Below are 14406 nucleotides of genomic sequence, written 5' to 3'. Positions count from 1 at the left end.
TGGCGGTGGCGGCCCCGCGCTACTCAGTTCCCAGTCGCCACTACTTTTCCCGATGTGCCGTCCCAGCCCTGCACGACCACGTCTCCCGCAACATTGTACGCGCCCTCACCAATGTGGTTAGTGGCAAGGTCCACTTAACAACGGACACGTGGACAAGCACAGGCGGGCAGGGCCACTACATCTCCCTGACGGCACATTGGGTGAATTTAGTGGAGGCTGGGACAGAGTCAGAGCCTGGGACCGCTCACGTCCTACCCACCCCCAGAATTGCGGGCCCCAGCTCAGTGGTGGTATCTGCGGCGGTGTATGCTTCCTCCACTAAAGCACCCTCCTCCTCCTCCTCCTCAACCTCTGTCTCGCAATCTAGATGTGTCAGCGGCAGCAGGACATCGCCAGCAGTCGGTGTCGCGCGGCGTGGCAGCACAGCGGTGGGCAAGCGTCAGCAGGCCGTGCTGAAACTACTCAGTTTAGGAGATAGGAGGCACACAGCCCACGAACTGCTGCAGGGTCTGACAGAGCAGACCGACCGTTGGCTTGCGCCGCTGAGCCTCCAACCGGGCATGGTCGTGTGTGACAACGGCCGTAACCTGGTGGCGGCTCTGCAGCTCGGCAGCCTCACGCACGTGCCATGCCTGGCCCACGTCTTTAATTTGGTGGTTCAGCGCTTTCTGAAAAGCTACCCACGCTTGTCAGACCTGCTCGTAAAGGTGCGCCGGCTCTGCGCACATTTCCGCAAGTCCCACACGGACGCTGCCACCCTGCGGACACTGCAACATCGGTTTAATCTGCCAGTGCACCGACTGCTGTGCGACGTGCCCACACGGTGGAACGCTACGCTCCACATGTTGGCTAGGCTCTATGAGCAGCGTAGATCTATAGTGGAATACCAACTTCAACATGGGCGGCGCAGTGGGAGTCAGCCTCCTCAATTATTTTCAGAAGAGTGGGCCTGGTTGGCAGACATCTGCCAGGTCCTTCGAAACTTTGAGCAGTCTACCCAGGTGGTGAGCGGCGATGCTGCAATCATTAGCGTCACCATTCCTCTGCTATGCATCTTGAGAAGTTCCCTGCAAACCATAAAGGCAGCCGCTTTGCGCTCGGAAACAGAGCCGGGGGAAGACAGTATGTCGCTGGATAGTCAGAGCACCCTCCTGTCTATATCTCAGCGCGTTCAGGAGGAGGAGGAGGAGGAGCATGAGGAGGATGAGGAGGAGGGGGAAGAGACAGCTTGGCCCACTGCTGACGGTACCCATGCTGCTTGCCTGTCATCATTTCAGCGTTTATGGCCTGAGAAGGAGGAGGAGGAGGAGGATCCTGAAAGTGATCTTCCTAGTGAAGACAGCCATGTGTTGCGTACAGGTACCCTGGCACACATGGCTGACTTCATGTTAGGATGCCTTTCTCGTGACCCTCTCGTTACACGCATTCTGGCCACTACGGATTACTGGGTGTACACACTGCTCGACCCACGCTATAAGGAGAACCTTCCCACTCTCATTCCCGAAGAGGAAAGGGGTTCGAGAGTGTTGCTATACCACAGGACCCTGGCGGACAAGCTGATGGTAAAATTCCCATCCGACAGCGCTAGTGGCAGAAGGCGCAGTTCCGAGGGCCAGGTAGCAGGGGAGGTGCGGAGAACGAGTAGCATGTACAGCCCAGGCAGTGCAACAGTTTTTAAGGGCCTGGACAGCTTTATGGCTCCCCAGCAAGACTGTGTCACCGCTCCCCAGTCAAGGCTGAGTCGGCGGGAGCACTGTAAAAGGATGGTGAGGGAGTACGTAGCCGATCGCACGACCGTCCTCCGTGACGCCTCTGCCCCCTACAACTACTGGGTGTCGAAGCTGGACACGTGGCCTGAACTCGCGCTGTATGCCCTGGAGGTGCTTGCTTGTCCTGCGGCTAGCGTCTTGTCGGAGAGGGTGTTTAGTGCGGCTGGGGGAATCATCACAGATAAGCGTACCCGCCTGTCAACCGACAGTGCCGACAGGCTAACACTCATCAAGATGAACAAAGCCTGGATTTCCCCAGACTTCTCTTCTCCACCAGCGGACAGCAGCGATACGTAAGCAATACGTAGGCTGCACCCGCGGATGGAAGCTACGTTCTCTCTCACCATCCAAAACGGGGACATTTCTGCTTCATCAATATGTGTCTAATATTCCTCCTCCTCCTCCTGCTCCTCCTCCTGAAACCTCACGTAATCACGCTGAACGGGCAATTTTTCTTAGGGCCACAAGGCTCACTCATCTAATTTGTCTAAACAATTTTTATATGTTTCAATGCTCTTAAAAGCGTTGAAACTTTAACTTGAACCAATTTTTAGTTAAACTGGGCTGCCTCCAGGCCAAGTTACCACTTAAGCCACATTAACCAAAGCGATTAATGGGTTTCACCTGCCATCTTGGTTGGGCATGGCCAATTTTTACTGAGGTACATTAGTACTGTTGGTACACCAATGTTTTGGGGCCCTCACCTACAGTGTAATCATAGCAATTTGTATGTTCTTCACCTGCACTCATGGTACAGAAGTGTGTGCGGGGTTGGCCTACACTTTAGCTACATAAATGTAACTTGGGCCTTGGCTATACTGCAGCTACTGAAATGGAACTAAGACTGCGCTCCCACTATACTGCTGCTTCGGAATTGTTCCTGGGGCCTGTGTAGGCTGCTACAATGACTTAAATGGAACTAAGACTAGGCTCCTCCTATACTGCTGCTTCGGAATTGTTCCTGGGGCCTGTGTAGGCTGCCACAGTGACTTAAATGGAACTAAGACTATGCTCCTCCTATACTGCTGCTTCGGAATTGTTCCTGGGGCCTGTGTAGGCTGCTACAATGACTTAAATGGAACTAAGACTGTGCTCCCCCTATAATGCTGCTAGTGATATGTTAGTGGGGCCTGTCGCTAATGCTACGGCTGAAATGTTACTAATTCTGGGCTCTGCCTATACCGCTGCTAATGGTATGTCTCTGGGGTGTGGAAACAGAGGCTTCCCAAAGACATGATGGCGGCGAGGCCATTTCCCACCAACGCTGTTACTGTTAAGGTGCATATAACCACGGACACGTGGAGAGGACACGTAGTGCCTCCAAAACATCCCCCGCCACGGCCCACTTAATCCTGGCCACATTCCGAAAACCAACAAAATAAAACCGCGCTACTAGGTCCGCAGTCACCACCACATTACCACCAACGCGGTTACTGTTAAGGTACATATTACCAGTCTGACTGGGGCATGCAGTGTTGGCCGGAGCCCACCTGCATTAAGCACGACATTACTACCTCAGCTGTGTTGGGCAATGCAATGGGATATTTCTATGTACCGCCGGTGGGTTCCAGGGAGCCACCCATGCTGTGGGTCCACAGGGAATTATAAATGCATCTGTTTCCACTGGTAAAGAACCCCAGTCTGACTGGGGCATGCAGTGTGGGCCGAAGCCCACCTGCATTAAGCACGACATTACTACCTCAGCTGTGTTGGGCAATGCAATGGGATATTTCTATGTACCGCCGGTGGCTTCCTGGCACCCACCCATGCTGTGGGTCCACAGGGAATTATAAATGCATCTGTTTCCACTTGTAAAGAACCACAGTCAGACTGGGGCATGCAGTGTGGGCCTAAGCCCACCTGCATTAAGCATGACATTACTACCTCAGCTGTGTTGGGCAATGCAATGGGATATTTTTGTGTATCGCCGGAGGGTTCCAGGGAGCCACCCATGCTGTTGGTCGACAGGGACTTCACAATAGGGAGTTGGACATGCCTGTGTCTATGAATTAAAAAGCCCGGTCTGACTGGGGTATGCAGAGACACCTTGACAGAATGAATAGTGTGTGGCACATAGGTTCCCCATTGCTATGCCCACGTGTGCAGCTCCAGATGGAGGTGGCACAGAATTGGATTTCTCATTGCTTCTGTACAGCATTGTGGGCTATCGCCCCGCCCCTTTTAAAGAGGGTCGCTGCCTAGCTGTGCCAACCCTCTGCAGTGTGTGCCTGCGGTTCCTCGTCATGGCAGACGCACTTCTAAATAGACATGAGGGTGGTGTGGCATGAGGGCAGCTGAAGGCTGCGCAGGGACACTTTGGTGTGCGCTGTGGGGGGGAGGGGGGGCGGTTGGGCAGCATGTAACCCAGGAGAAGTGGCAGTGGAGTGTCATGCAGGCAGTGATTGTGCTTTGTTGGATGTAATGTGGTGCTTAGCAAAGGTATGCCATGCTAATGAGGCCTTTTCAGAAGTAAAAGTTTTTTTTGGGGGGGGGCCCACTCTTGCCGCTATTGTGGCTTAATAGTGGGACCTGTGAACTTGAGATGCAGCCCAACATGTAGCCCCTCGCCTGCCCTATCCGTTGCTGTGTCGTTCCCATCACTTTCTTGAATTGCCCAGATTTTCACACAAGGAAACCTTAGCGAGCATCGGCGAAATACAAAAATGCTCGGGTCGCCCATTGACTTCAATGGGGTTCGTTACTCGAAACGAACCCTCGAGCATCGCGAAAATTTCGTCCCGAGTAACGAGCACCCGAGCATTTTGGTGCTCGCTCATCTCTAGTGCGGAGCCCGCCAGTTTTATGTTGAAAAAAAATCTAATTTTGAGATTTTGTCTAAAAACAGAATCACAGGGCTCCGAAGGGGTGAATCAATCAAATTAATTTGATTAATCATCTAAACCTAAATTGATGAATAACCCACAGTTATGTGGTCACCCTTCTTAATTAGGAGTTAAGATGTTTCAGCCACAGCTATTGTAATCAGGTGCATAAAAGCAAGAACACAGCCATGCAATCCCCAAAGACAAACATCTGCAGTAAAATGAATCATCCTGAAGAGCTCAGAGGCAAAATGTGTCAGTGTCATGAAAATGCTATTTTTTTAATCACAAGTAGAGATAAGCGAGCATACTCGCTAAGGGCACTTACTCGATTGAGCATTGTCCTTAGCGAGTATCTCCCCGCTCGGAAGAAAAGGTTCGGCTGCCGGCGCGGGTGACAGGCGAGTTGCGGCAGTGAGCAGGGGGGAGAGAGGGAGAGCGAGATCTCCCCTCCGTTCCTCCTCGCTCTCCCCCGCAGCTCCCCGCCTGCCGCCGGCAGGCGAATCTTTACTTCCGTGCAGGCAGGTACTCGCTAAGGGCAATGCTCGATCGAATAATTGCCCTTAGTGAGTATGCTTGCTCATCTCTAATCACAAGCCGTTTTGTGAAATTTTTGATCTGCTAAGTATGTCCTAGTCGACTATAAATACTACGATTGTGAAGTGAAAGTACCTAACATAGCTCAGTCAGAGAAGTACTCTATACTCAAAGCAGGGTTGAAAAATACTTAAGTGCAAGGTGCAAAAGAATCCTCTATTGTATCACTCACTAGAGTCCTAACTACCTCTGGAAGTGTTATCAACACAAGAACTGTGCAACTGGAGCTTCAAGAAATGAGTTTCCACAGTCAGGCAGCTGCACAAAGTTGAACATCACCATGTTATACGCCACACGCGAGCCACGGCTGTGTAAGGTTGAATAATGGATAATTTTTTCCTATCGGTCAGTGTTTACTATAAAATTTAGGTAAATAAATATGATGATCAGGCACCAGGTGTCCATACTTAAAGTTAAGTTTCCCAAAAACTGAGCACTACATATTATGGCTTCTGCAGATAGATAGTCAAAAATTTGGCATTCTTGACAGTTTGGCTAGCAACATTTTGAAACATTCAGGTTTTACCTCTTAGCTTGTCATACTGACAGATTCCCACTGCTCTTCTTTTTGCTGAGCTTTTACAGAATTTGGAGTAGTAAGGCTCCGTTCAAGTCCACTGGAAAAATGAAAATTAATGTTAACATATTTGTGCAGTATTTTTTGAGGGTTGGATGGAGACCTAGTCTTTCTGAAGTAAATAATAAAATATCATAGCTCTTATTTACACCAAAATATCAAAAAGCATGCTTGCCTTGCTACTTTGCTATTATTTGTGTTACGGTTTCTTCTTGGTGGTGGAAAGAATACAGGATCTGGTAGAAATACAGGTGATTCTAGGTCCTCACCACCAGCTTCAGAGAAGCGCAAAGGTCGTTGACTGGTAACAGTTGTGTGCATAGGGCTGACAGGTTCAGTGTGAAAACTATCTTCTTGCCCAAACAGTCCACCTGTCCTCTGGAATACAAAATTTAGCAGAGAGAAAATTTAAGGTCAAACAATTTTAATGATATACGATCATATTATATGAAAAATATCAGAATACATACTATTAGGAAATACAGCTATACATTCTTTTGAAGAAATAAAAATCTGTGCTTCTTCTACAGTCAAAATCAATCTCTCCATTTAGTCATGTCCAATTCTTGGTGACTTTATAGGTGAACATTCTCCATGCTTTCCTGTCAATGCTATACTGTCTTCTACAGTAATGTACAGTAAATGTCATCTGTACTTGAGGCTTATATGGTCAGTTTGTGGTGCTTAAGGATACATCCTGTGTTTTATGATTCTGCACATTATCTCTGGTCTCCGCTCTGACTTGATGTCTCTTCTCCTTACATACTACTTGAAGCGTCCCAAGACCATACACATGCATTAGACAGCTGTTAAATAACGACAGTTCCTTCTAACTTCTCAGTGCTCATGTATACTTGGCTGCCTTGAACATGCATGTGTTCACAATTGGAATAGTAAAATGCCGGCTTAATACAAAGGGCATAATTTAAATGCAATGTGTGACAAAATTGCAACAACATTTTTGTGCAAAATAAGTCAACTAACAGGTGATGTAAAGTTAAACAGAAGTGTATAAGGTGGTGCCAGATTTAATTTTCCAGTATGAACCACTGCAATTAATTTGGTGCATTTTAGAAGTGTAAGTATAGGTGTCCTTGAACAAAATTATTTTGGCAAAGCGATTTTGAGGTCTTAAGATTAGAATGTTAAAATGAAATTATTTAGAATGTTAGAAACCTTGCTAGCATTCAAATCTGGGTATAATGAGTATTTTTAATAGATGAAAAATAACACTTTGTAACAAATTTTAACTTTTTTTCTGTCCTTGGGCATCTATTGTGTTTTTCTGTTTTCCAATGTCTAGAAAGTACAGAAAATGGCAATTTTCCTGCAAAACGTTTGCTTTTGTGGACAGAACATTCATATGTGGAATTTGCATATTTTCACATTACATGTATGTGATTATGTTATACATTTGCATGCTGTGATACATACATACTTTACTTAGGTAAATAGAATGACGTCAAAAAGCTGCAAACATCCATCAGACTAATTTTGCTATGTCTGTGGTGAATGTCTCAAGACAAGAGTGAAAAAGTACTCTGTACAAGCATGAAGGAGAATGTGTGAGGCCTACAAGGCATATTTTGGAATGCCAGTTGGCGATCAGGATAAAACATGGGCACCTCATTTCACCTGTGAGAACTGCAAAAGAACTCTAGAAGGTAAAGTAAAATTAAGGTAGTTGTTGCTCACTAGATGTCTTAGTTTAACATTGATTTCATTTTGTTCTTCTGCAGGATGGTACAGAGGAGAGAAAAGGGCCATCAGCATCCCTTAACAAAGTTGTGGATTTCCCGAGACATGCCTGGCCACCAGTAGTGTCTAGTACAAAGATCCAGAGTCCCCTAAACCCCCGGATGGCCTGCAAGAACAGATGAGTGAGACTCTTCAATGACTCTGAGACGCAAGGTCTCTGGCACAAACCATCTTCCCTCCGGCACCCCCGAGGGAGCGTCCTGCTGACAATTTTGTAGATGAGGAACAAGATCAGATTCTACAGCTGCCACCAACACCCCAGGTGCCAAGATATTCTCAGGAGCCACTGTCTCACTTTCTGGCGAACCGAAACTCTCTGACAGGGCATCTGCCTTCACGTTCTTCTCCCCTGGAATATATGTAACGACAAGGTTAAACCTGGCGAAAAACAGCGCCCACCTGGCCTGACGAGGTGTCAGTCTCTTAGAGATTTTATGATCAGTATACACGGTAATGGGATGCCTTGCCCCCTCAAGATGGTCAAGCCACTCTTCTAGAGACCACTTAATCGCTACTAACTCGAGATTACCCATGTCGTAGTTACGTTCCGCCAAACTGAACTTCCGCGAGAACAACGCACATGGAGTATACCCAGATCTCCCACTGACTTCCTGAGACGATACAGCCCCTGCCCTCACCTCAGACGCATCAACCTCAATGAAGAACGGTCGCCGTGCGTCAGGCTGTACTGTCACCGGGGCAGCAATAAACGCCCTTTTAAGACGACTAAAAGCATCTAGGGCCTCAGGCGACCATCTTAGCAAGTCGGCACCCTTCTTGGTAAGATCGGTCAGGGGTTGAGCAATAACAGAATAATTCTTAATGAATTTACGGTAAAAATTCGCGAAACCTAAAAAACGCTGGAGAGCTTTCAGGTTATCTGGTCTGACCCATTGGGAGATTGCTGCCATTTTATCAGACCCCTTTTGAATCTCCGTGTTACGGCAATCTGACTCCCTGAGCGCCAGGTGGGGTGCCCTGAACTTCCCGCACCCCACTGTCCCTGCCTACTTGCCTCGACCCTGGCTAACCCCAGGTAGACAACTGAATGGCGACCCTACCCTGGCTAGGGACCTGGCGACTGTACAAGATGGAACTACCTAACAGGGGGCAGAGTGCCAACAGGGGGGCAGATGGAAATGACCAAACAGAAACAGACAGAACTGCAGACAAGCTGGAGGAAGCTGACAGGCAAACTAGGAGCTGGCTGAGACTAGCTGCAGACAGACTTACTAGACGCTGACAGAAACAATAACTGGCAGTGAGCTCAGATCACTGCCAGTCTTTTAACTACAAGGCTCCGCCCAGGGGCGGAGAGTGGGAGGAGGCAACTCCTCCCACTGCTGCATAAGAAGGATGGAGGCATGCGGGTGACACCCTACGGGCGGACACGCTGACGCCTCCGTCACCGGCCACTCCAAGCCGCCGGGAGAGCCCCGACACCAGAGCTCCAGGACGCCTGCGCCGACGTCGGCGCGACGCGCGCCGACCGCGGGACCCCGTGCCGCCGTGCATGGTAACATTACCCCTACTGCTGACGGGGGACCTCCAGGCCCCCGGAAACCCGACCAGGCTCATCCGGAAAACGACGGTGAAAATGCCGTACCAACACAGGAGCGTGAACTTCCCGTGCAGCCACCCAGGAATGGTCTTCAGGACCAAAACCCTTCCAAGCCACCAGATACTGCAAGGTCCCCCGTCGCAGGCGAGAATCCAGGATTTCCTGCACCTCATACTCGACCTCGCCCCGGACCAGGGTGGGAGGCGGGAGACCGGAGGTGGGCCTCACCAAAGGGACAAAGGGTTTCAACAAGGACTTGTGGAAAACCCTATGCACTTTCCACGTGGCTGGCAACTCACGTTCGTAGGCGAGCGGGTTAATTACACGCTTAATAGTAAAAGGCCCTACAAAGCGCAGCGCAAGCTTTAAGGACGGGACCTTCAGTCTTAGGTTCCTGGAGGACAGATGCACCTTCTGACCCACCTTGTAGGGTTCAGAAACTGAGAGGCTTAATGATTCTGGCACAAACCATCTGCCCTCGGGAACCCCTGGTGGAGTGTCCTGCTGAGCCCTCTGAAGGCGGGGAATGAGACCAGAGTCCACAGCCGCAACCACAACCCCAGGTTCCAGGGTATTTTCGAGAGGCAGTGACTCACATTCTGGCACCCCAAAACTCCGCGAGAGGGCATCACCCTTTACATTCCCTTAGGGATGGGCTTGTTTGGAATAAGGTCTATCCCACAATCCCACTCTCTGTGAGGAGGCAGGGTCTCTGACAGGCTTTGGGAAAACACATCCCGGAAGTCAGACAAGTATTCCGGAATGAGCGCGGTATCTACTGTGCAGAGAGGAAGGGGAGCAAGATGGCTCTGACAGGATGGTCCCCAATGAGTCAGTTCCCGGGTGGTCCAATTGAATTGGGGGTTGTGCAACACCAACCACGGCATCCCTAGTACCATGTCAACCGACATCTTCTCCATCACCAGGAATGATAGTTCTTCCGAGTGGGAACTCCCCACCGTGAACTATAACACTGGGGTCCTCCATCGTACCAAGCCCGTAGCAAGAGGGGTAACATCAATACTAGTAAAACGAATTGGCGTCTTCAGCGCCACAAATTCAGCCATCAGGGGTCTAACGAAACGCCTGCTTATCAGGTTAGCAGCTGCTCCGGAATCAATAAACACCTGCCCTGGGCGGGAAAAGTTCTGGAATCTAACCTGACAAGGTACCATAAGTTTAGGAAGTACCTGCCGTCCTAGGTGATCCTCCCAGCAATCGCTCAGGACTTTGGAGTCTTCCGCCGGTTTAGACTGTGGGCGCTGAGGCTTCAGGGGGCAGGTTATCACCCGATGTCCAGCTTTCCCGAAGTAGAGGCAGAGATGATGCAATAAACGAATCCGGCGTCGCTCCTTGGGGTCCAGCGGGTCCACCTCCATAGGCTCGGGAACAGAGACTGGTACGGAAGAGGAGGGAATAGGACAAACGACCTCCCTGACTCTACGGGCCTGTCTATCTTGCTTCCCAGTCCTGAGCCTCCTATCTGCCTTCACCGCTAGCTCCATAGCCTCCTTTAAGGACCCAGGAACAGGATGGGAAATCAACAGTTCTTTAACCACGTCCGAGAGGCCCTGCAGAAAAAGGTCTTTCAGAGCGCTATCGTTCCATGCAGTATCACCCGCACAGTGTCTGAAATTGGAGCAATAATCCTCCACACAAAGCGACGCCTGATGCAGCGCCAACAGCTGCGAAACCGCCAACTCCACTCGGTCCTGTTCATCGAAGATACCCCCGAGTTCCTGAAAAAAGGAGTCCACCGATTGCAGGCAGGGGGAACTCTCGGGAATGGAAAAAGCCCAGGTCTTGGCAGAGCCCCGCAGCAGGGACATTATTAGCCCGACCCTCTGGGCCTCCGACCCGGAAGAACGGGGACGCATCCGAAAAAACAGGCGACACGCCTGTTGGAAAACAAAAAACTTGTTCCTCTCCCCAGAGAACACCTCGGGAAGAGGGCACTTGGGTTCGGGACTGGTTGAGGCGTCCAGCCCCTGCGACAACGCCCACTGCTCCTGGGCCATCATGCGAGCTGATAAATCCTGGATCACCGGCACCAGGGCTTGCAGCTGGTTTGCGAGGGAGCTGATCGCCTCCATGGAAAAAAACAGTTTAAAGGGCCAGTTATTATGTTACCGCACTCTGACCCCCTGAGCGCCAAGTGGGGTGCCCTGAACTTCCCACACCCCACTGTCCCTGCCTACTTGCCTCGACCCTGGCTAACCCCAGGCGGACAACTGGACCGCGGACCCTACCCTGGCTAGGGACCTGGCGACTATACAAGATGGAACTACCTAACAGGGGGCAGAGTGCCGACAGGGAGGCAGATGGAAATGACCAAACAGAAACAGACAGAACTGCAGACAAGCTGGAGGAAGCTGAAAGGCAAACTAGGAGCTGGCTGAGACTAGCTACAGACAGACTAACTAGACGCTGACAGAACCAATAACTGGCAGTGAGCTCAGATCACTGCCAGTCTTTTAACTACAAGGCTCCGCCCAGGGGTGGAGAGTGGGAGGAGGCAACTCCTCCCACTGCTGCATAAGAAGGATGGAGGCGTGCGGGCGGCACCCTACGGGCGGACACGCCCACACCGCCGCCCACCGGCCGCCCCAAGCCGCCGGGAGAGCCCCGACACCAGAGCTCCAGGACGCCGGAGCGACGTGCGACGACCGCGGGACCCCGCGCCGTCCTGCATGGTAACACTCCGTGGGTGAAATCACATAACCAAGGAAAGACACTTGTTTAGTACCAAAAATGCATTTCTCCAACTTGACAAAAATTTGGTACTCACGCAAAAGTGTCAGAACTAGAGATGAGCGAGCACCAAAATGCTCGGGTGCTCGTTACGCGAGACGAACTTTTCGCGATGCTCGAGGGTTCGTTTCCACTAACGAACCCCATTGAAGTCAATGGGCGACCCGAGCATTTTTGTATATCGCCGATGCTCGTTAAGGTTTTCGTTTGTGAAAATCTGGGAAATTCAAGAAAGTGATGGGAACGACACAGCAACGGATAGGGCAGGCGAGGGGCTACATTTTGGGCTGCATCTCAAGTTCCCAGGTCCCACTATTAAGCCACAATAGCGGCAAGAGTGCCCCCCCCTCTTAACACCTTTTACTTCTGAAAAGCCCTAATTAGCAATGCATACCTTAGCTAAGCACCACACTACTTCCAACAAAGCACAATCACTGCCTGCAGGACACTCCGCTGCCACTTCTCCTGGGATACATGCTGACCAACCCCCCCCCCCCCCACGACCCAGTGTCCACAGCGCACACCAAACTGTCCCTGCCCAGCCTTCAGCTGCCCTCATGCCACGCCACCCTCATGTCTATTTATAAGTGCGTCTGCCAGAGGAACCGCAGGCACACACTGCAGAGGGTTGGCACGGCTAGGCAGCGACCCTCTTTAAAAGGGGCGGGGCGATAGTCCACAATGCTGTACATAAGGAATGAGAAATCCAATCCTGTGCCACCTCCATCTGGAGCTGCACACGTGGGCATAGCAATGGGGAACCTATGTGCCACACACTATTCATTCTGTCAAGGTGTCTGCATGCCCCAGTCAGACCGCGTTTTTTTATAAATAGTCACAGGCAGGTACAACTCCGCAATGGGAATTCAGTGCACCCACAGCATGGGTGGCTCCCTGGAACCCACCGGCTGTACATAAATGTATCCCATTGCAGTGCCCTGGACAGCAGAGCTAACGTCAGATTAAATGCAGGTGGGCTTCGGCCCACACTGCATGCCCCAACCTGACCGGGCTTTTTAATTCATAGACAAAGGCAGGTACAACTCCCTATTGTGAAGTCCCTGTGGACCGACAGCATCGGTGGGTGCCAGGAAGCCACCGGCGGTACATAAATATATCCCATTGCATTGCTCATCACAGCTGAGGTAATGCATTGTTTAATGCAGGTGGGCTTCGGCCCACACTGTATGCCCCAGTCAGACTGGGGTTCATTAGAAGTGGACACATGCAGTTACAACTCCCTGTGGACCCACAGCATGGGTGGGTGCCAGGAAGCCACCGGCGGTACATAAATATATCCCATTGCATTGCCCATCACAGCTGAGGTAATAATGTCATGTTTAATGCAGGTGGGCTTCGGCCCACACTGCATGCCCCAGTCAGACTGGGGTTCTTTAGAAGTGGACAGATGCAGTTACAACTCCCTGTGGACCCACAGCATGGGTGGCTCCCTGGAACCCACCGGCGGTACATAAATATATCCCATTGCAGTGCCCAACACAGCTGATGTAACGTCAGCTGTAATGCAGGTGGGCTAAAAATTAATTGGATTACACTGTAGGCGAGGGCCCCCAAAAATTGGTGTACCAACAGTACTAATGTACATGAGAAAAATTGCTCATACCCAACCAAGAGGGCAGGTGAAACCCATTAATCGCTTTGGTTAATGTGGCTTAATTGGTAACTAGGCCTGGAGGCAGCCCATTAAAATTAAAAATTGGTTGAGGTGAAAGTTTCAACGCTTTAATGAGCATTGAAACGTCTAAAAATTGTTTAGAAAAATTATATGACTGAGCCTTGTGGGCCTAAGAAAAATTGCCCGTTCGGCGTGATTATGTGTGGTTTCAGGAGGAGGAGCAGGCGGAGGAGGAGGAATATTATACACAGATTGATGAAGCAAAAAGGTCCCCGTTTTGGATGGTGATAGAGAACGATGCTTCCATCCGCGGGTGCAGCCTACGTATTGTTTAGGTATCGCTGCTGTCCGCTGGTGGAGAAGAGAAGTCTGGGGAAATCCAGGCTTTGTTCATCTTGATTAGTGTAAGCCTGTCGGCACTGTCGGTTGACAGGTGGGTACGCTTATCCGTGATGATTCCCCCAGCCACACTAAACACAGTCTCTGACAAGACGCTAGCCGCAGGACAAGCAAGCACCTCCGGGGCATACAGCACGAGTTCAGGCCACGTGTCCAGCTTCGACACCCAGTAGTTGTAGGGGGCAGAGGCGTCACCGAGGACGTTCGTGCGATCGGCTATGTACTCCCTCACCATCCTTTTACAGTGCTCCCGCCAACTCAGCCTTGACTGGGGACCGGTGACACAGTCTTGCTGGGGAGCCATAAAGCTGGCAAAGGCCTTGGATAATGTTCCCCTGCCTGCGCTGTACATGCTGCCTGATCTCTGCGCCTCCCCTGCTACCTGGGCCGCGGAAATGCGCCTTTGGCCACTAGCGCTGTCGGATGGAAAGTTTACCATCAGTTTGTCCACCAGCGCCCTGTGGTATAGCATCATTCTCGAACCCCTTTCCTCTTCGGGAATGAGAGTGGAAAGGCTCTCCTTATACCGTGGGTCG

At 50.7% G+C, this 14406-nt stretch overlaps 1 protein-coding gene across 1 annotated transcript in view; it reads right to left on the bottom strand.

Moving 5' to 3' along the window:
• The window catches only part of CACNA1S (calcium voltage-gated channel subunit alpha1 S), a 1022072-nt gene that overhangs the window by 52898 nt on the left and 954768 nt on the right, over positions 1 to 14406 (bottom strand). Inside the window, exons 40-41 of the mRNA XM_066600322.1 lie at positions 5941 to 6143; positions 5715 to 5805 (exon numbers count right to left, since the gene is read on the bottom strand). Coding sequence (XP_066456419.1) covers positions 5718 to 5805; positions 5941 to 6143 — 291 coding nt within the window. The 3' untranslated portion in view covers positions 5715 to 5717. The remainder of the gene's footprint in view (positions 1 to 5714; positions 5806 to 5940; positions 6144 to 14406) is intronic.

This window comes from Eleutherodactylus coqui, chromosome 4 (genome assembly GCF_035609145.1).
Source record: "Eleutherodactylus coqui strain aEleCoq1 chromosome 4, aEleCoq1.hap1, whole genome shotgun sequence".
Classification (NCBI taxonomy): Eukaryota; Metazoa; Chordata; class Amphibia; order Anura; family Eleutherodactylidae; genus Eleutherodactylus; species Eleutherodactylus coqui.
Note: the sequence above shows the minus strand (reverse complement) of the source record. Positions and strands in the feature narration are given on the sequence as shown.